Here is a 22,302-nt window from a genome sequence, read left to right on the forward strand (position 1 = left end):
CACATATTTTGGATATATTCCACAGATAAATCAGACTGCATCAGTAAATGCCTTCTCACCACTTTTTGTCTTGTTGGAATATAAAAGGTACAAATAATAAAACTACCATCAGACTTTATGATCCCACTGATAAAGATTAAAACTGTCTGTTAATGTTTGACTTCAGTTGTTCAGATTCTTCGTTCCAGTTCAGAGCTTCTGTTCTGTGACCAGATTTCCTTAAAGATCACTTCAGGTTACAGATGAAAACACAGAGCTGAGACCTTAAAAACCTCCTGCAGTCAGTTACATGTTTGTTCTTCTTCTGGTTGGTTTCCTGGTTAAAGCTGCTGATATATTTCATCTTCACTCATCAGCTTCATTCAGATTATTTTCAGCATCTAAAGGTAACGTAACCAACAGTTTTCATCATGTTTGTGTCAGCAGGTGTTAAAATGATCTGATACCAGTAGAGACGGTGGTTATAGTGATGTATTATGTTGATTTATGTGCTGCACTGGTGGAATGAATGAAACACCAGAAGAAATAAGAAAAACTTCATTTTGCCAAAGCTGAAATTCAACCTGTTGGTGAGACACACGAAGTGACCAGAAAAATAGAAACACCTGTGTGATGCAATAAAACACTGCTGCAATAACTGGTGTTTTATTAGGACAAATTCAAAGGTTGGTTTAACAGTATGGGGTTCATGTTCAGGCTTTACTCTGTAGTGTCTAAATTATTATTTTGTCTGACTAAATTGTTTTTTCTACCTATTTTACATGAAAATATAGAAAATATTACATCCATAAAATAATACATAATATTAGAAAAACCTGCACAATAAAATTCAGTCCAGAACATCAACACCATGAACCTAAAAAGTTTCACAAAGTTTACATTTATTACTGGATTGTTGTATTTTTCTGACACTTTAATCACAGCTGGAGAGATAATAATGTACATTGACATTAATATTACTACTGTACCACATATTGTTCCAGCTGTGTTATGCTAGCATTATGTAGATCTTTCACTGACTGCTAATTCTATAAAATAGTTATATGAGTATGAACATGTAATATAATATGTACTTAATATAATATAAAGATTAGATTCATCTTTTGGATCATTTTCAAATGGTACACCTGCCCGGCAACTGAAACTGGGTGTTAAACTGTTATTTCAATAGATGCTTTGCAGTCAATTAATTGATCATAAATAGTAAAAAGCTTCTGCAGTTACGTTAGCAACACTATCACTAGCTAGCAATGCTATAACAGTAAACCAATCTGATCAATAAGAAAAGTTTTATTAGCTTTCAACACAACACTGACTATACCAACACAGTAATGTGGTTTTGTACTTTTACATAAAATTAATTCAAACTGTTTCAAACAGTTTTAACCTTTTTTATGTAAAACTGTTTCTTGACGCCAGTAGTTGTTTCTTCCATTAATTTTTAATTGTTGGAGACGTTTCGTGCAGAATCAAGGGTCACCTCATCCAGTCATCTTGAAACTGACAAACATTATTACAGTTAATATAATAACTAATCCACAGTAACAATAATCCAAAGTCCAGAGTCCAGCATAAAGAGTTTGTTTTACAGGTGACACAGTTAGTGATTAACAGGTAATAAAAGCCATACAATAAGAAACTGTGAAATCTTTTAAAACAAGGTAACAGAAATACTGTTGAAAACATCTTTTCATTCATGATATTCAGTTATTTAACCAGACTGAGAGCAGCAGCAACATAAACTAACCTTTCATTCAGTATCTTTATACTATATCAATATAAAATAAATGTCACATTATATAAATGTCAAAGTGAATAACTGTCATCAAAAAACACTATAAACTCTGTTTCTGGAATAATAAAGGAGTTTAAACTGTGATGCCTCAACTCAGCAACATCTTTTTTCTGCTGTATATAAATCAATAATAATTTATGTTGAGTCAGACAGATTTTATTCTCTTATTCTGTCTGTTTGAATCTTTACTGTAGATGATGTTGAACATCAAGGCTCATTTAATTCAACATAAGTCATGGAAATTTCTGTGCTTAGATTCTTATAATCTGTGATTGAAAGACACAACTGTAACACCTATAACCATAAATATAGTAAAATAAACATGATGTCTATGAAACTACTTGTTATAATGAAATAGATTAGAAACCGATGAAATAATAAAACACCAGTATCTACATTGTATAAGACTGATGACTTAATAGCTCTTGAACAAAAAAGATTATGAATTCACCCTTCACAGTTTCACTTAAATGTGCTTAATAAGAAGAAAATGTTATATAATGATAATATAAAATAAACAATTAATTTGGATGTGTCCTTCTGTTCCGAGCTTTCATCCAAATACCAAACTGAAGACAAATGAAATAAATTGTCCTTTAATTTCTGTTCATATCTGATCAATATTCAGTTCAAGTTCAATCTATTTCTTCTTCTTCGGTCTCTCTGCCTCCTGCTTTTTGTCCTTTTTGTCTCTGCTGATTACTGAACCTTCTACAGCTGATCAATGCCCTCTATTGGACATCATGCAAAACTACATCATTAACCCGACTGTTAGATTCAACTGTCTGTTAAATTTATTGGAGTTACACTTAAATGTAATAGAAGTAATTCAGTGCAGTTTCTGACTAAAACAGCAATAAGTATTACAGATTATTGCAGAGAAAACTGATAGATTGACAGCGTCCTCAGATTGATGAAGGAGGATCAGCAGCAGTTTCTCTCTGTGTTTCCTCTGCAGGTGAAGGTACAAAGACTCTGTGACTGATGTGGATCTGAATTCACCTGGTGAGTATTTTTATGTCTTGTTCCACGTAGCTGACTCCACCACCAGGTCATCTCCATTTAAACTGAAATGTGTCTCCATCATGGTGAATGTAAAGTCACTGGAACATTCTCAAACTAAGTTCTTAAACATTGAAGCTCAGAGGAAATCTTTAAAATAATTTCTTACTTTGTCTCCATCTGGTGGTGGAATGAAGAATGACATGATGTTAGACAGCAGTGCAGATCTGTGTGATGTGCAGCTTGTTGTAATGAATGAGCTTGTTGTTGTGTTTGTGTGAAGGTGTTTCTCTGCTATGGATCAGTGTGAGGACAGAGAGGAGGGAGTCCCTCCCTCTAAAAGCTCTCTGTGTGGGGAACATGACAGCCAGACCGAAGCTCAGAGGTGAGATGAGGATCTCTAACTGTCCATCACTGTTCTCCACTCACATCACTCCACCATCACTATTCACACTCACTGTCACATCTGACACTCAACTACTGAATAATAACTCACAATAACTCAGAATGAACTACTAACTTTCTGAGTGAACAAAGACCTCAATGACTGATTAGTCAACTAATCAATAAGATGAAGCATCTTTCATCAGATGACATGTTGATGAACAGGAGAACGTTTCTCATCCACTGTCTTCTTACTGATTTTCATTCTGATTCTAAAACTTCAGCTGCTGACAGTCTGGTCAAAATTCATCTTTTTAAACTCTTTGATCTGTTAATTGTTTATTTGTATCAGGATGCAGCAGCAGAGAGCAGACTCTCCTGAACCCAGCTGTGTGTCCATGAAGAGTGATCAGTCTATGGCTCCTTCTATTGAGTTTAAAGGTGGACAACCTGCTGATGGAAGGTAAGAATTTAAAACTAATTGGTACACCACCTGTTTGGACTTAATAAACTTCCTGTGTTACATGGGGCAGAGCAGGTGAACCCAGGTGCAGACACCACAGACAAACAGGCTAAATGGCTTTAATGCTCATAAACCAATAGACAGGCTTAGAGGTCATAATGGGAAGACAGTCTGAATCAGGTGAAAACCAGCAGTAACAGGTAACAAAAGGAACAGGAACAGATGGGAACAGGATCAGAATCTAGTTTGCTAGAACAAACATTCAAAGAGGCAACTTTGATGAAGTCGTAGGGAATGAATGACTGAGACTGGTATACGTACTTTGTATCAGGATGCAGCAGCAGAGAGCAGACTCTCCTGAACCCAGCTGTGTGTCCATGAAGAGTGACCGCTCTATGGGTCGTCCTATTGATTTAAAAGATGGACAACCTGCTGATGGAAGGTAAGAATTTAAAACTGAAGTTTGTTATTATCTGACTCTCCTGAGAAGAGGAATCAATATATTGTTTCAGCAGTGACATCACAGTGTCCACCTGTGCAGGTTGTGAACATATTTATAATTGATAGAAAGGATTGTTAGACGTGAAAGGCTGTCTGTCATGTTTGACTTTGCTGCCCTCTGCAGGACAACACTGACATGTAACACGCTTCCTCACTTTGCTTCTGTGCTCTGATTTATTGTTTTCTTTTTCACTTTATTTATTTCATCTTATTCAATCTAACAGACAAAACATTAATATAATTACAATATTAATCCACCTGATCCCTGAACCCTCATGTACCGGCTCCATCAGGCACAGCTTATACCAGTTTCATTTCATACCTTTATTTCTGTTTCCTCTTCTCTCCTCCTTTCGTCTAAACAAACAAACAAACAAACAAACAACATAAAACAAGGAGGGGAAATGAAGAAAAAAGGATCTTTTCCTTTCTTCTCTCACAGATCAAGAGGATAATATGATAAATGACCCCATTCAAATCAGAAATGTTTTGAAAATTATTATCAGGATCTGTATGGATCAAATGGGAAATGGACAGGAGATTATTCTCATAATTTACAGGAAATCTTACTCTGCCCAAATTCAAAGAAGATACTGAACAATGGATTGATGAAGACGTTACACAAAAAGAGGAAGCTGATGTCATAACATCTCTGAAAACACATAAAGCACCAGGGACAGTTTTTAAAACAATGTCTGGATCACCTTGTACCTCCTCTAACAGAGTCTGTACAGAGTAAAAGCTGCTTGATGTTGTGTTCATCCATCTGAAGGATGAACTGGGATGTTTATAGTTCCATCTTTAGTTATTGAGGTTGGCACAGATTGTTACTGAGCCATAGAGCTCCTGTAGAACATCCTCACTTCCTTCTTCTTCTGTTGACTCATCACCAAGTCGCCTGCCATCCTCTTTTCATCACTGGAGGAATTTGAACTCATCAGTCACTCTGTTCTGAAAGATTTCTATTAAATTCTGGGATTTAAACTGATGATTAATCCTTCATTTCTTTGGTTTTAACTACATGCTTTTGTCACTGTTTTATTTGTATCAGGATGCAGCAGCAGAGAGCAGACTCTCCTGAAGCCAGACGTGTATCCATGAAAAGTGACCGCTCTATGGGTCGTCCTATTGATTTAAAAGATGGGCAACCTGCTGATGGAAGGTAAGAATGTAAAACTGAAGTTTGTTATTATCTGACTCTCCTGAGAAGAGGAATCAATATATTGTTTCAGCAGTGACATCACAGTGTCCACCTGTGCAATAGTCACATGAACACAGAAAACAAAGTGAAAAGGTGTTTTACATTTCAGTGTTTGTTGTCTTGTCTGTTCTTTCATGCAGCACAATCCATCTCATTAAAACTGCAAACAGTCTCACAAATGGAACTAAACATACAGTCAGTAGTTCTGTCCCTCAGCCCACAGGAAACTGTTTTATTGTGAAAGGCTGTCTGTCATGTTTGACTTCAGCTCTGCTGGTGTTGATAAGCTCCACCCATGGCGCTGCCTCCAAGCTGTGATTGGACGGCTGATTATTTTTCTGATTGACAGGAACATCTTCATCTCAGAAAGACTCAGCTCCCTCTCTCACAGAGCTTCTTATTCAGTGTTGGCAGGTGTTTGCTGCCCTCTGCAGGACAACACTGACATGTAACACACCTCCTCACTTTGTTTCTGTGCTCTGATTTATTGTTTTCTTTTTCACTTTATTTATTTCATCTTCTTCAATTTAAAGGACCAGTGTGTAGGATTTAATTGCATCTAGTGATGAGGTTGCAGATCACAACCAATGAATACACCTCCCCCCGCCCCCCGCCCATGTTTTGAAAATTATTATCAGGATCTGTATGGATCAGATGGGAAATGAACAGGAGATTATTCTCATAATTTACAGGAAATCTTATTCTGTCAAAATTCAAAGAAGATACGAAACAATGGATGGATGAAGATGTTACACAAAAAGAGGAAGCTGATGTCATAACATCTCTGAAAACACATAAAGCACCAGGGACAGTTTTTAAAACAATGTATGGATCACATTGTACCTCCTCTAACAGAGTCTGTACAGAGTAAAAGCTGCTTGATGTTGTGTTCATCCATCTGAAGGATGAACTGGGATGTTTATAGTTCCATCTTTAGTTATTGAGGTCGGTACAGATTGTTACTGAGCCATAGAACTCCTGTAGAACATCCTCACTTCCTTCTTCTTCTGTTGACTCATCACCAAGTCGCCTGCCATCCTCTTTTCATCACTAGAGGAATTTGAACTCATCAGTCACTCTGTTCTGAAAGATTTCTATTTAATTCTGGGATTTAAACTGATGATTAATCCTTCATGTCTTTGGTTTTAACTTCATGCTTTTGTCCCGGTTTTATTTGTATCAGGATGCAGCAGCAGAGAGCAGACTCTCCTGAACCCAGACGTGTATCCATGAAGAGTGACTGGTCTATGGGTCGCCTTATTGATTTAAAAGATGGACAACCTGCTGATGGAAGGTAAGAATTTGACATCCAGTAATCAGAGCAGCATTTATAGAAGTTCACTATGTCATCATGATAGAACATCTTTAATAAGCAGATTTGAGTCATTAAATGTCCTTAAATGTGATGTTTTCTCCACAGAGTTCAGCAGCAGAGCTCAGAGATTCCCAGTGATCAGTCTGCACAGCAGCATCAAACACACCTGGACTCCATATTTATGGTGTGTACATGTACAAACACACCTTTAATATTAACTCCATCAACCACAGATGAAATACTAAAGTACCATTCAGGTCCTAACAGTGTCCATGCTGCTCTGTTTAGACCAGCAGGCCTTCAGACTGACAGATGAATCACATGTTGTGTTCTATTTTTTATTTTATTTTATTTTATTACTTTATTTGACAGGGACAGTGCATATTAATAAGATTTCTGAAAATATGCTAGAGTTAGCCAGAAAGGCTAATTTTCATCTGTAGGTCCTGGGCAGGCAAAAAGTTGGAGGCACAAATATTATGAATAGCATTGAAAGCATTGAAAATACAATCAACAAAAGCAGTGAGAATATGCCGATGGAAACAAGCCTGCACTGCATGGAGACAAGAAAGACAGCTCTTGAGACACACAAAATCAACAATCAACAAATAGGATGACAATACGTTCAACTAATAGCATTACAACACAATGTCAGGACTGGTGAGGTGTGGATATTATGTACAAAGCTTATGATAAACTAGAGCACCTCTTACACTAAGCATAATAATGACAAGACAACAAACAACATGGAAAACACTTTACTGTTCTAGTGTTCACAAGTTTGATTTCTAAGGAACCAGGCTCTTAATGCTGTGGTGAATGAATGGTAGTTGGCACAATTTCTTATGTGTTGCGGTAAGTTGTTCCAATCCTAAGAGGCTCTGACAGAAAAAGCAGGTTGGCCAAAACTAATTCTTGGAATAAGACAATCTCCTCTGGTTGTTGCTCTGGTTTGGCTTGTTTTTAATGTCATGTGAGTACAGAGTCGTGGAGGAGCCATTTTGTGTAATACCTTGAAAACAAGACACAGTCTACTGTATTTAACCATGTTTCCCAGCTTAATAACTTGTACTTTTTCAAAATATTGAAACGGTGTTATTCTTGTGGCTTCATGTCTAGGGTTTTTATTGTTTGCTTGTACAGGGATTCTTTTGGCTTTAGCATGGTTTTATTGACATGTCCCCAACTTGTCAGACAGTACATGATGTGTGGGAAGATCATTGTGTTCATGAACATTTTAGCTGCATTAGTGATAATGCAGTTCCTTGTGAATTTGAAAATGGCTAGATTGAATCTAACATTCCTTGCAACTCTTTTTACATGTGATGTGAAAGACAGATTAGAGTCAACAGTGATACCAAGGTATTTAAACTCAGACACAATCTGTAGTTTTTTTCCAGAGACTATGATATCTGGATCCGGTGTGGAGGTTTGTCTTTTTGTGAAGAACATGCTGACGTTTTTGTAGTTTTGAGCTGAAGGTGGGACTGAACTAGCCACGTGGTAACTGGTACCATAACAGCAGACAGCTTTGATACAGCTACATCTTTGTTATTACCATGCACATAGACAACCGTATCATCTGCGTACATCTGGACATTAACGTCAGAACGAACTGTTGGTAGATCATCTATGTACAGGCTAAACTAGAGTGGGCCTTAAATAGACCCTTGCAGAACACCAGTAGAAGACTTAATAAAAGCTAATTGTTGGTTATATACTGTTACCGGCTAGAACACAGAACCCCAGGGTACAGAACACTGAGACAGAGGCCAGGAATTGGAATCAGATTATTGGTTTATTACAACCTGATATTGAGGGGGGCAGAGGCTGGCAGCCAAACCTGAGGCTGGGGCAGGTGCAGGGGGCTGAGCAGGGCAGAGCAGAGCAGGGTAATGGGCGAGATGAAGCAGGGCAGGAAGAGTTCTCAGGGCTGGAGGGAATGGAGGAGATCCAAAGCAGGTTCCGGGTAAATCAGGAGGGAGTCAGAGGCAGGAGCCAGGCCAGGAATTGCTGCCGGCAAATAGAAACAAGGGTTAACAATAGGCTTTGACAGGTAAAGCCTTTCAAGGAGCTAGAACGTGACTGACAAAGTAACTTTGTCTACAATCTGGCAGAGTGTGGAGGTTGGGACTGGGTATTTGAAGGCAAGCAGGATGGCAGGACTGGCAGCTGGTGACCTGACTCCACACACCTGACTCCACTCCTGCAATCAAACACAGAGAGAGAGAGGGAAAGGGAGGGGGAGAGAGGCTGCCAGCTAGGCAGAAGTAGAGGGCCTGACATAGGGTATGTCTCAAGTCTCTTATTTTATGTCTCCTCACTCCTCGTTCCTCGCCTGAACCGGAAGTTGTTCCTGATGCACCATTTTGACAGGCGTCCCAAGTCTCTTATTCTGCTCTGAGGAGCGAGGAATGAGCAGGGATCTCTGAGGAGTGAGGAGCGAGGAAACATGAGAGCAGCCTTCATGGAACGCCCCCTTATTGGATATCAGTTATTGATTGGACGCTGCAGCTGATCGGACTGATCTTATACATCACTGCAGTTTCACACTGAAGTGGAGACAGATTACAGATTAAATTTAAGTGTGTCATTCCCAAATTTTATGCTTAACTTGTTTTCTGATTCATCATATAGTTAAAAATCTGTTAATTGTCGGTCTGATCAACAAAAGAACCATAAACAACTGTCTTCATTTATTAGAAAGATTTTTCTTTTCATGATCTGTGATTTCCTCCTTAAACTATTTCTTGCTGACAGACATACTCTTCCTGACTTTAATTTTATTCATAATAACAGTTAAACACATTTATATTTTACATAATTTGTCATCATTTCCATTCAGTCACATGTGAGGCTGAAAATTCCTGAGCGTCGGGTTTAATATGAGTTACATCATTTCCATTTTCCCTAAAACATTTAGCCAAATACATATTTTCCAGTGTTCAGAAGACACTCTGATCACAGGGTTATCAAAAAATACAAATGCAAATAATCAATAAATAGTATAAACGCATTCTGTGAGTAGAAATGGTTCCCGTGCCTCTGAGCAGGACACAGTATAAATGCAGAATGCAGGTTTTTATTGTTAAACAGGTAACAGGCTGCAGAGAGGAAACAGCTGCTGCGGTGATAACTGTGAACCTTTATTAGTATTAGCACAGTGCGGATGTGTGCAGACACAAACTCCATCAGGAGTCTCTATAGCTGTTAAAGCCGACTGACAGCTGATCCAGCTGTGATCAGCTGTCGCCGTCATCAGAAACGGACGTCGCCTCACATGACGCTTCTGAGGAGCAGACGTCTCATGTGTCTTAAAACAAATTTCCTCGTTTCCTCTCTCATCGCTTGGTTTCCTTGCATCTCTCCTTGCATCCATGGTGGGAGGGACTAAGACACAAGGAAAAGATGCAAGTGAGGGAAACGTGGATGCAATTTGGGATTTGAGAGACTTGGGATGCAGGCATATATTCTTACACACTGGGCTCTGTCTGCTAGGTATGATTTCATAAAGTTTAGCGCATTATGGGAGAAGTTAAACCTGGAGAGCTTTGCTATAAGGACGTTATGATTAACTGTATCAAAGGCTTTCCATAGATCCAGAAATATAGCTTCAACAACACTACCCTTGTCTATCATTTAATTAATGTTTTATTAATGATTTAATGTTTTCTACAAAGTAACACTTAGCTGTCTCAGTGGAGTGCTTTGCTCTAAAGCCAAACTGCATAGGATGTAGAAGGGGCTGTTGTTGAGATGGAAGATGAGCTGTTCAGATACCCATTTCTCTGCAGTCTTAGAGATGACAGGCAATATACTGATGTAATTACAATATAATTATAAACAGCTTTATGATCACTAGCTTTAAAGATGTCAGTATAGCTGCTTTCCTTACAGTTGGCAATAGCCCCTGGGAAATGGATAAATTAATTACCTGGCAGATAGGAGATGCTAATGATTCTTTAACAGTTTTGAGCATTGAAGCGTCCATACCATACACATTCTTGGCTCAAGTCATCCTAAGTGAATCGATGATCTATGGTCAATTAAATAGTTGTTGAAGGCCTCAGCTAATCTATATAGGTCCTGAGTTTAATTTCCATCTAGGTCCAGTTCAAAGTGCTTTCCTGACTTGTGGTCTTTCCCTGTAAATTTTTTAAAATCTTTTTCCAGATCAGTTTTGCATTGCCTCTTGCCTCACCAATAATGTCTATGAAGAAGTAAGGCTTGGCCCCTCTCAATTCCTTAATTATCTTGTATTTTAACAGAGTAAATTTACGTTTATCATGTTCTAGTTTATATTTGAGAGCCCGTTTTAATGCAAGGTCTTGTTGTTTCATTAATCATCGTACATCTGAGTTCAACCAGGGCAGGCTATTCTTTTTTGGTCTTGGCTTTTCTAATAAATTCATCTATTGTTTTCTTAATTGTGGTTAGCAGTACACTGCTATCTGCCTCTGTATCTACCCCAGACAATAGTTTATTCCAGTCAGTTTTCTTTAGTGTAGTTTCAAAATTTCAAAATTCACTTCTTGGAATTCTAAACTGTTCAGGTTGTTTGGGAGTAGAAGAATTAAATTGTTTCTTAGTCAGCTTCCTTACCATAAGTGTCAAGCTGTTATTAGACAGACCAGTTACCCTATTAAAGGTCTTAATAATTATTTGAGGTTTATTACTGAAAATCAAGTCAATCCAAGTTTTTGAAGAATTAGTTATTCTAGTTGGACCTTTAACTAGCTGGGTTAAGTCTAGACTAGATGAGATCTGCTTTTGAATTTTTCAAACTTGTTTTATCATCCCAGTTGATATTAAAATCTCCCATCAAAAGAATCTCTTTTCTAGAATCACATCCCTTGAGTATACTGTGCAATTGTTTGTAAAACACATTATTGGCAGAAGGAGGGCGGTATATTACAAAAAGGAGAAAGTGCATTTGAGGTGACAAATTACATTTTGTCCAATACATTCCAAATTGTTACAAGATGACCACTGTATTCGTTCACATTGCAAAGTATCTCTTATATATATATCATCACTCCACTGCCCTTTCCCTCAGTCCTATCTCTCCTAAAGATGTTACAGCCAAGTACAGTCAATGCAGCAAATGGAGAGTTTGCATGCAGCCAAGTCTCTGATAAAACTTGAAAGTCAAGATTTGAGTCTCTGATCAGGTGTTGTACTTTTTGAGAGGACGCTGCGTATATTTAAATGACCTCCTAATAGACCCTTTGGCTTGCCTTTTGGGTCCCATACAACTCTGCTATGGTTAACTGTTTGAAAAAAGTTTAATTTACAATGTGTTTTGATAGCAGGCTTTACTTGTCTCACTTTAAAGTTAGTAACAAGTGAGTTTGTATTACCAGTGGGCAGAGTATCCCCTAACCGTCTGTGTGTAGGATCCTGGACACACTCCGTGCTTGTTGGCCTCGATCCACACAATAGACTGCACCGAGTCAGCTATGTTTCTACCAGCTTAAATTAAATGTTCAGTTTATCTTTCTGTTCCAGCTGCTGGAGGAGAACATCATCACTTTTGTAAAGAACGAGCTGAAGAGAGTCCAGAGGGGTCTGAGTGCAGATTACCCAGAATACTTAGAGGGTCAGACTAAGGATGAGGAGGTGTTGGACAGTGAGGATGAAGAGCAGAGGAGGAGCAGCAGAAAGGCATTTCTGAAGATCACACTGCATTTCCTGAAGAGAATAAAGCAGGAGGAGCTGGCTGACCGTCTGCAGAGCAGTAAGATGATTTTAACAGATTTAACATGATGGAGGCAACATGAGAGAGCTTTATATTTCAAACTCTGCTGTAAATATGCTGCACACATCTGCATCAGATCAGAGGCTGTTTGTCCTCCACTGACGAGCTGAATAAAACCGATGGAGGAGGAAAAACTATACAGACACACTTACATGTTCAGATTTATAGACTTTCTGTAGGATCCACTCACTGATTTCATTTGTTGTTTGTTCATTCAGGAACTCGTGCTGCAGAGTGTCAACATGAGCTCAAGTCTAACCTGAAGGAGAAGTTCCAGTGTGTGTGTGAGGGGATTGCTAAAGCAGGAAACCCAACCCTTCTGAATCAGATCTACACAGAGCTCTTCATCACAGAGGGAGGGACTGCAGAGGTCAATGATGAACATGAGGTCAGACAGATTGAAACAGCATCCTGGAAACCAGAAAGACCAGAAACAACAATCAGACAACAAGACATCTTTAAAGCCTCACCTGGAAGAGATGAACCAATCAGAACAATGATGACAAAGGGAGTGGCTGGCATTGGGAAAACAATCTTAACACAGAAATTCGCTCTGGACTGGGCTGAAGACAAAGCCAACCAGGACATACACTTCACATTTCCATTCACTTTCAGAGAGCTCAATGTGCTGAAAGAGAGAAAGTACAGCTTGGTGGAACTAGTTCATCACTTCTTTACTGAAACCAAAGAAGCAGGAATCTGCAGGTTTGAAGAGTTCCAGGTTGTGTTCATCTTTGACGGTCTGGATGAGTGTCGACTTCCTTTGGACTTCCACAACAATGAGATCCTGACTGATGTTAGAGAGTCCACCTCAGTGGATGTGCTGCTGACAAACCTCATCAGGGGGACACTGCTTCCCTCTGCTCGCCTCTGGATAAACACACGACCTGCAGCAGCCAATCAGATCCCTCCTGAGTGTGTCAGCATGGTGACAGAGGTCAGAGGGTTCACTGACCCACAGAAGGAGGAGTACTTCAGGAAGAGATTCAGAGAAGAGGAGCAGGCCAGCACCATCATCTCCCACATCGAGACATCACGAAGTCTCCACATCATGTGCCACATCCCAGTCTTCTGCTGGATCACTGCTACAGTTCTGGAGGTTGTGTTGAAAAGCAGAGAGGGAGGAGAGCTGCCCAAGACCCTGACTGAGATGTACATCCACTTCCTGGTGGTTCAGGCCAAACTGAAGAACGTCAAGTATGATGGAGGAGCTGAGACAGATCCACACTGGAATAAAAAGAGCAGGAAGATGATTCTGTCTCTGGGAAAACTGGCTTTTGAGCAGCTGCAGAAAGGCAACCTGATCTTCTATGAATCAGACCTGACAGAGTGTGGCATCGATATCAGAGCAGCCTCAGTGTACTCAGGAGTGTTCACACAGATCTTTAAAGAGGAGAGAGGGCTGTACCAGGACAAGGTGTTCTGCTTCATCCATCTGAGCGTTCAGGAGTTTCTGGCTGCTCTTCATGTCCATCTGACATTCGTCAACTCTGGAGTCAGTCTGCTGGCAGGAGAACAAACAACATCCTGCTGGTGTAAAGTATTTAAAGACAAACCTAAACCAACACATTTCTACCAGAGTGCTGTGGACAAGGCCTTAAAGAGTCCAAATGCACACCTAGACTTGTTCCTCCGCTTCCTCCTGGGTCTTTCACTGCAGAGCAATCAGACTCTCCTACGAGGTCTGCTGACACAGGCAGAAAGTAGCTCACAGACCAATCAGAAAACAGTCAAGTACATCAAGAAGAAAATCAGTGAGAATCTGTCTGCAGAGAGAAGCATCAGTCTGTTCCATTGCCTGAATGAACTGAATGATTGTTCTCTAGTGGAGGAGATCCAACAGTACCTGTGTTCAGGACGTCTCTCCACAGATAAACTGTCTCCTGCTCAGTGGTCAGCTCTGGTCTTCATCTTACTGTCATCAGAAAAAGATCTGGATGTGTTTGACCTGAAGAAATACTCTGCTTCAGAGGAGGCTCTTCTGAGGCTGCTGCCAGTGGTTAAAGCCTCCAACAAAGCTCTGTACGTGAACACAGAACTATCCAGATTAATGTAGTTTAATCTTTGCTCAAGTAAGAAAACTAATATTTCTGCTGATTCTTCTACAGACTGAGTGGCTGTAACCTTTCAGAGAGAAGCTGTGCAGCTCTGTCCTCAGTTCTCAGCTCCCAGTCCTCTAGTCTGAAAGAGCTTGATCTGAGTAACAACAACCTGCAGATTAAAGGAGTGAAGCAACTGTCTGCTGGACTGGAGAGTCCACACTGCAGACTGGAAACTCTCAGGTCATTTTTATGATTTTCATTGTGTATTTAAAGTAATATTTGGCTTCCTCCCAGTTTCTATCTTACATGAAAACTTTTTGATACTAAAAAGATTTTGTGTACTGTCTGAGCTGAAGTGTTGTAATATAAAGTATATAGTAAGTAAAACTCCTTTTCTGCCAACATGTGAGTCAGGATATATGTTTCTGTTGTTTAATCTTCAATGCAGACTCAATGTGCATACAGTCATGAAAATCTATTATAATGGAAAGAATAACAGAGAATAAACAACTCAAAATTACTGTTATGTCCTCTACATGCAGGTGAACATACAAAGCAGATCTGCTGCTCAGGAAATGTTACAGATGTTTTTTTTTTTTTTTAATTTAACATTTTTTTCTGAAAATACTACAAATTAAAAACTTTTAAAAATTAAACACTGAATGACATGAAATCAGAAATATGATGGAAGATTCTAAGTTGGCTAATTAAAGTAATGCAATCACACAGTGGACATCATTGGCATGAGAAATATGAACTAACATAAAACATAAGTAAATTTCTATTGTGCTGAGTGTAATGCACACAACAAACTTAAAGGTCTGAAGGACAAAATGCTGTTTATTGAGTTGAGAATCTTTTTAAGCTCATAAGAGCAACTGTTGTGTGTGTTCAGTCTGTCAGGATGTCTGATCACAGAGGAAGGCTGTGCTTCTCTGGCCTCAGCTCTGAGCTCCAACCCCTCCCATCTGAGAGAGCTAGACCTGAGCTACAATTATCCAGGAGACCGAGGGGAGAAGCTGCTGTCTGCTGGACTGGAGGATCCACACTGGAGACTGGACACTCTCAGGTATGGACAGACAGGTGGACACTCTCAGGTATGGACAGGTGGACACCCTGATCAACTGAGGGACTCTGGTTTATGTTTAATGGTGGATATGAGTGAAGGTGTACGATGTTGATTGTGATTTTGTCTCTTCCTCCAGGATGGACCATGGTGGACTGCAGAGACTGAAACCTGGTGTCAGGAAGTGTGAGTGTGTTTTTAGTTTGATTCATGAGAACTTTGAGGAAAAACTGGATGAAATATGTAAAAGAAGTGAAAAATGTTCAAAATGATGAAAAATCTGTTTTGGCCTAAACTGACATTTATCTTGAACCAATGAATCCATGAAATAGAAAGTTTCTTCTGTTGGTCACAGTTCAGGAATTAAAAGAGAAATGTTTTATAAATGGCCACATGGTGGCGCTACCTGCTCCAAAATGTCACTCATGTCTCCCCTGCAAATAAACTTCATTCATTCATACTGACTTCAGCTGTTTGGAGCATTTGGACAAAAATCTGTCTATAACACAGAAGTTTCAGATGAAAATAACAGACTTGATGTGCAAAGACCTTCACTTTACATCAAACTTCATTGAAAATAATATGAATATTACTGACATCTTCACTGTCATGTTGACTGTTAATGTTCTAACTGAACTGTTGAATTTACATTTAGACAAACATCAGATGCAGCTGGAATGAAAGTTTGAATTTGGCAAAAAAATACCATTAAAAGGTCCACTTACTCTATATCTCCAAAGCTTTCAGTCACATCTCATGGCCTTCCTCAGTGGATGGAGTGTCTCAGTTGTCATGGAGATGGTTTTAGTTTGAATGGTTTAATTTCAGTGATTGTCAGTAAAGTTGTTAATAAATCAACAGATGATAAACTGCAGCTGTATTGTGTCTTGTTCTCTCCATCAGATGCCTGTGAACTGGAACTGAACACAAACACAACAAGCAGAGACCTCGAACTGTCTGACAACAACAGGAAAGTGACATATGTGGAGGAGAATCGGTCTTATCCTGATCATCCAGACAGATTTGACCGCTGGCCTCAGCTGTTGTGTAGAAATGAACTGACTGATCGCTGTTACTGGGAGGTCGAGTGGAGAGGAAGAGTTAATATATCAGTGACTTACAGAGGAATCAGAGATCACTGTGAGTTTGGATGGAACGATCAGTCCTGGAGTCTGGACTGCTCTGATGGTGGTGTTTACTCTGTCTGTCACAATAAGAGAAGAACAAACATCTCCTCCTCCTCCTCATCTTCCTCCTCTGTCTCTAACAGAGTAGCAGTGTATGTGGACTGTCCTGCTGGCACTCTGTCCTTCTACAGAGTCTCCTCTGACACACTGATCCACCTCCACACCTTCAACACCACATTCACTCAGCCTCTGTGTGCTGGGTTTGGAGTCTTTTCTGGTTCGTCAGTGTCTCTGTGTTCTCTGTAGGAGGAAGAGTCTCCCCTGTGTGCAGAAACTCTGCTGATTGAAGATCAGCTGCTGAAATCAAACATCACACACACTCTGCATTGTGAAGCAGATCTGTCTCAGACTCAAACACTCAATTATTTTTCCTTCTACATGATTCATTGATTTGTCTCAGCTGACTCTGCTGTTGTTACTGTCAGGATCCAATGAGCAGCATGCAGCTCTATTCATGTTTTAATAAAATAACATCTGTCCATCTGTGGAAGCCCAGAGTGTTTTTATGGTTCTCACATGTATTTTATCACATCATCATCAATAAAAACTATTCATAGCATTATTTTTGAAAGCGTCCTCACTTTACTGACACAATGGATAATATAACAGGCTTTTAAAATACAACACATTGTTAAAGATGAAACCAGTGGTTTCCAACCTTTTTGGCTTTTGACGTCTTACAAAAAGCAGTGTGTAGTCGGGGTCACATTTCACATGTCTATGAGTTGTTAACAGCTCCACCAAATAGTGATTTTTCCCTCTAAACTTCTCACATGCTTTCATTTCAATAAATGTTCAAATGATCCAATATTTCAGCAAAAATCAAAGATTAGAGAAAAAGTCCAAAAACTGAAAACAGATTTGTGTATCAGAACTTTGTTTTTTCTTCTTTCCTCTCCCATTAATCATCTCACCACCCCTCAGATTTATCTGCTGACCCTTTGGAGGGGCCCCACCCCTAGGTTGGGAACCACTGGACTAAACTAGCTAACTGTATATAAAGTAGTGTAAACTAGCTCCACCTCCAGCAGCTACAACAGTAACATGCTGCTCTAACACTGATGCTTCACTATTAATAATCTAATGATGTCATATATAATAATATATCAGTCAGAGGGACCAAACCACTACTTTTACTGCAATACTTTAACTACATCAAGCTCATAATACTTATGTACTTTTACTGCAATACTTTAACTACATCAAGCTCATAATACTTATGTACTTTTACTGCAATACTTTAACTACATCAAGCTCATAATACTTATGTACTTTTACTGCAATACTTTAACTACATCAAGCTCATAATACTTATGTACTTTTACTGCAGTAACAGATGAATCTCTTGATAAACTTCAGACTGAAACTTTGATCAGTTTTGAACAAACTCATGTTTATTATTCAAGTAAGAAAAGTGACAGCAGACGCTCGGCTGTGGGTTTACAGATATTTACACACATGTACAGTTAGTCCAGCTGATCCTGGACCAGCTCAGACACAAACCTGTCCTCCTCACAGACTGGACGAGCTGCTGGCAGACTGACTCTGGATCAGCACCACAAACAAACAACATAAACAACAACAACAGCAGCTGTGAGGAGTCAAACTACAGACGACAACAACGTTAGAAACTAACAGTCATTATTTACAGACTCTACGTACCTGCACTGCAGCAGAACAACATAAATAAAACAATATTTTAAACACAGCTGCTTTCAAAAATCATACAAAATATAAGTGTTTTTTTAATGTAACAGTGCTGTTTAAACGCTGCCTTCAGTGTCTGATTCAAACGGTCGGAAAACTCCAAACTGCAGCAGGAAGGAGACGAACCTGCAGAGACACAGAGAACATAATAGAATATTTTACATTAATATATAATGGAGATACTTTATAAACACATGAAGATACACAAGATATATGATGACTTTCTCCCATGTTCACTGTTGATGTATTTTTCTATATCCACTATTTTCCTTTATATGTTTTAACACAATAAATGTATTTACATTTAACAGCAATGATCATTTGAATTTGAGAATCATTATTTTTTAACTTTGTTTTCTTTTATTAATGATTGATCAGTAATCTTATTTGTGAGTTTTAACGATTGAAAACATGATGGAAATATGACGTTTCTGTTAGTTTCAGTGAGGTAAGTGTTAAACTTGTCCTGATGGTGGCGCCAGAGGAAAACTCAGATTCTTACCTAAATCAAAACAGCTGCACTAAAGTAACTTTAAGCTTTTAAAGTTGTTCATTTTAGCATGTTAGCATGCTATGTAGGCATCAAAGTCCAGCTGACACTGATTTGAATTTGGTCTCATTTTCTGAGCTGAAACTCTGATGAAGAGGAAACAACAGTTATCAGGATTGATTGTTCCTCTGGGTATAAATGACTGAAACAAACTTTGATGAAACTCATTCAACAGTTATAACGATATTTTATTCTGAGCTCTGACATCACATCTGTGCAGTGTTGATCTGCAGTAACTAGTGATAAAGTTTCTCCTGATGAGCTCAGCAGCTGCTGCAGTGATGTCGGGACTGTTTGGACTGAGACACACAGCTGTGGCAGGAGGAGGATGTTACAGAGTGATGAGTTCACTTACAGTCCGGTCCATCAGGTCAGCTGACTCACACGATGGTGGCCGGGCCGATGACTGGAGACGCTTTCTGAGGACGGACAGGAAGAGAGATCATGTGATCAGAGTTTCTTCTCTCTGCTGACAGCAGGAGGCTGCGTTATATTATTCTATCACAGTAATTGGGATTTACAGGAACCTTGTATTTGTTCTATCTACAGTAGATTTGTGAAAATTATGTAAGTTTTGATGTTAACTATGAAAGTCTAAACTTCCATCATGGGGCCAATGATTTTTCTGCAAGGCCAGATTTGGCCCACAGGCCGCTGTTTGCCCACCACTGTCTTAGAATATACATGAGCTGAGTACTGATGCGTCTGTTTACAGCTCAGTGCAGGTAAAGCAGACGCAGGTGACAGCAGTGAACTCACAGGTGAAATGTACTGGCTGTTGAGGTGCTGTTTGTTGGAGGAAGAGGAGGATGAGGAGGAGCAGGAGGGCTGGCCGGGGGGTCCGGACTCCTCGGGCAGCGCCTCCTGCAGGTGAGAGGAGACGCAGCCGCTGTCGGAGCCGGTGGAGCCGGAGAGACAACGAGACGAAGAGTCTGAACTCTCTGTAGCTGCGAGAGAAAAACATCCTGCTGTTAAACCATCAAGTTCATCCAGAAAACAAACTGTGACGGTGTGTGAACGTACTCATAGAGGGCTGACTGCCCGTCTCATGCTCCTGCTCGTCTTCCTCAATACACGACGTGATGAAGGAGCCTTCAGCAGCAGAGGAGGAGGAGGAGGAGGGCAGGGCTTGACTGGTGGAGGAGAAAACAGTCACTTATTGATGATGAGGAGGTGTTTCCTGTAGCTGTGTGTGTGTGTTACTGTGTGTTACTGTGTGTGTGTGTGTGTGTGTGTGTGTGTGTGTTACTGTGTGTGTGTGTGTGTGTGTGTTACTGTGTGTGTGTGTGTGTGTGTGTAGTTTAGTGTGTGTGTGTGTGTTACTGTGTGTGTGTGTGCGTGTGTGTGTGTTACTGTGTGTGTGTGTGTGTGTGTGTGTATGTGTAGTTTAGTGTGTGTGTGTGCGTGCGTGTGTGTGTTACTGTGTGTGTGTGTGTGTGTGTGTGTGTGTGTGTTACTGTGTGTGTGTGTGTGTGTAGTTTAGTGTGTGTGTGTGTTACTGTGTGTGTGTGTGTGTGTAGTTTAGTGTGTGTGTGTGTGTGTAGTTTAGTGTGTGTGTGTGTGTGTTACTGTGTGTGTGTGTAGTTTAGTGTGTGTGTGTGTGTGTAGTTTAGTGTGTGTGTGTGTTACTGTGTGTATGTAGTTTAATGTGTGTGTGTGTTACTGTGTGTGTGTGTGTTACTGTGTGTGTGTGTAGTTTAGTGTGTGTGTGTGTGTGTAGTTTAGTGTGTGTGTGTGTTACTGTGTGTGTATGTAGTTTAATGTGTGTGTGTGTTACTGTGTGTGTGTGTAGTTTAGTGTGTGTGTGTGTGTGTGTAGTTTAGTGTGTGTGTGTGTTACTGTGTGTGTATGTAGTTTAGTGTGTGTGTGTGTGTGTAGTTTAGTGTGTGTGTGTGTTACTGTGTGTGTATGTAGTTTAATGTGTGTGTGTGTTACTGTGTGTGTGTGTAGTTTAGTGTGTGTGTGTGTTACTGTGTGTGTGTGTAGTTTAGTGTGTGTGTGTGTGTGTGTAGTTTAGTGTGTGTGTGTGTTACTGTGTGTGTGTGTGTGCGTGTGTGTGTTACCTGTACATGTGCAGGTTGAGCGGTCCCAGCAGGCTGGAGGAGGAGGGTCCTGATGAAGAGGGGTCAGAGGTCACCGTTCCACGCTTAAAAGGGTTCGAGTGGTCGAACACGGAGACGGCGATGGATGCCCGCGTTCTGGCACCTGAACACACACACACACACACACACACACACACACACACACACACAATAATTCAATAATGAACTAATCATCGTCAGTTCATTATTCAGTTTTTGATGATCTAAAGAATAATCAATAACTATTTTATTGACTTATAGATTGATTAAATTATATATATTAATATTTCTCATTGGCTGGTTTCAGCTTCCAGGTGAACTGAACTGCTGATCACAGCAACATATTGATTAACAAGTTAACTGATCAATAACAACGATTGAAAGCGTCCTGATGTGAGCTGGTAGAGGTGTTGGTGTTGGTGTTGGTTACCTCTGCTCTTCATGATGTAGTGAACAGCTCGGTCGCTGATGGCCGCGTCGCTCGGCTGGATGTCCAGGAACGGTTTGTTTCCGACTCCCATGGAGACCATCTCCTTCAGACGCATCTCTGAACACACAACAAGAGTCAGCGAATGATCACCGAGGATGAAGAGGAGAGGATGAAGAGCAGCAGACAGAAGCTGCCTCTCCGTCTGTACCTTTGTTCCTGGTCGCCTGGGTCCACAGGATGCGGGCGATGTCGCTCGTCCAGGCGTGTTTGATGTCTGCGGCGGCGGCCTGGAGGATGAAGGTCTGATTCTTAGTCGTCCTCCTTCTGAACCAGATCTCAAAGCGCAGCCCGTTGTCTCCCGTGGACTCCGTCAGACCCACATCTGCTGTCTGGACCACAAACACCACTTTAATGTCTCACAGTCTGATTGTGTCTGATGTTTGTGGACTTGTGGCCGCCGTGTTTACCTTGAAGGAGTGTTTGTAGATGAACACGTCCAGCCCGCCCTCCATCTTCTTAGGTTTACTGAAGAGAACGAGCTCCTCGAACAGGAAGACGTGACGCTGACATTTCCTCCTCCCCGTCCAGACAGTGAACTCGTCCTGCCGGATCAGCTGACCCTGCTCCTTCAGGTTCACCTGCAGAGAAACACGGAGACACAGAATCACTGTTTGTTCATGTTGTTTTCTGTCGTTTTACTTTCTTCTTCTATTCTGTACAAACAACATCTACTTCCTGTCTGTCCGTCCTGCAGAAGGATCCTCCTCTGTTCTTCTTCCTGAGCTTTCTGACATTTATTACCTGTTAAATTGTTGTTTAG

General features: G+C 40.2%; 2 protein-coding genes across 8 annotated transcripts in view; one reads left to right on the forward strand and one right to left on the reverse strand.

The window, feature by feature from the left end:
- Positions 1 to 204: 204 nt before the first annotated feature.
- On the forward strand, positions 205 to 17,624 carry LOC137167827 (NLR family CARD domain-containing protein 3-like). Of its 3 annotated transcripts, XM_067570527.1 has the most exons (12): positions 205 to 386; positions 2,754 to 2,800; positions 3,081 to 3,182; positions 3,534 to 3,644; positions 3,976 to 4,086; positions 6,767 to 6,845; positions 12,170 to 12,398; positions 12,638 to 14,441; positions 14,528 to 14,701; positions 15,357 to 15,530; positions 15,667 to 15,713; positions 16,431 to 17,624. In XM_067570527.1, the coding sequence occupies exons 3-12, from the start codon at positions 3,094 to 3,096 to the stop codon at positions 16,958 to 16,960; spliced, it is 3,348 nt and encodes a 1,115-aa protein (XP_067426628.1). In that variant the 5' UTR covers positions 205 to 386; positions 2,754 to 2,800; positions 3,081 to 3,093; the 3' UTR covers positions 16,961 to 17,624. The 3 variants fall into 3 exon arrangements, with proteins under 3 accessions (XP_067426628.1, XP_067427389.1, XP_067428175.1); XM_067571288.1 differs by lacking the exon at positions 3,534 to 3,644; XM_067572074.1 differs by lacking the exons at positions 205 to 386; positions 2,754 to 2,800; positions 3,081 to 3,182; positions 3,534 to 3,644; positions 3,976 to 4,086 and adding an exon at positions 6,534 to 6,640.
- A 457-nt stretch (positions 17,625 to 18,081) lies between these two features.
- The window catches only part of plekhg4 (pleckstrin homology domain containing, family G (with RhoGef domain) member 4), an 87,307-nt gene continuing 83,086 nt past the window's right edge, over positions 18,082 to 22,302 (reverse strand). For 4 of the 5 annotated variants that reach the window (XM_067574243.1, XM_067576556.1, XM_067575043.1 and 1 more), the window contains 8 exons: positions 21,950 to 22,120; positions 21,691 to 21,871; positions 21,483 to 21,599; positions 21,035 to 21,176; positions 19,995 to 20,104; positions 19,731 to 19,918; positions 19,327 to 19,390; positions 18,082 to 18,547 (listed from right to left, as the gene is read on the reverse strand). In XM_067574243.1, the coding sequence (XP_067430344.1) occupies positions 19,352 to 19,390; positions 19,731 to 19,918; positions 19,995 to 20,104; positions 21,035 to 21,176; positions 21,483 to 21,599; positions 21,691 to 21,871; positions 21,950 to 22,120 (948 nt within the window). In that variant the 3' untranslated portion in view covers positions 18,082 to 18,547; positions 19,327 to 19,351. The remainder of the gene's footprint in view (positions 18,548 to 19,326; positions 19,391 to 19,730; positions 19,919 to 19,994; positions 20,105 to 21,034; positions 21,177 to 21,482; positions 21,600 to 21,690; positions 21,872 to 21,949; positions 22,121 to 22,302) is intronic. The other variant, XM_067575797.1, reaches the window with a different exon arrangement.

Source organism: Thunnus thynnus, chromosome 1 (assembly GCF_963924715.1).
Source record: "Thunnus thynnus chromosome 1, fThuThy2.1, whole genome shotgun sequence".
NCBI lineage: Eukaryota > Metazoa > Chordata > Actinopteri > Scombriformes > Scombridae > Thunnus > Thunnus thynnus.

Bases quoted from the DNA above. Each gene is read 5' to 3' on its own strand.
- LOC137167827 (XM_067570527.1), top strand. From the start codon at position 3,094: ATGGATCAGTGTGAGGACAGAGAGGAGGGAGTCCCTCCCTCTAAAAGC. The intron at 14,442-14,527 runs GTACGTGAACAC...ATTCTTCTACAG, and splicing joins AAAGCCTCCAACAAAGCTCT to ACTGAGTGGCTGTAACCTTT. The intron at 14,702-15,356 runs GTCATTTTTATG...GTGTGTGTTCAG, and splicing joins TGCAGACTGGAAACTCTCAG to TCTGTCAGGATGTCTGATCA.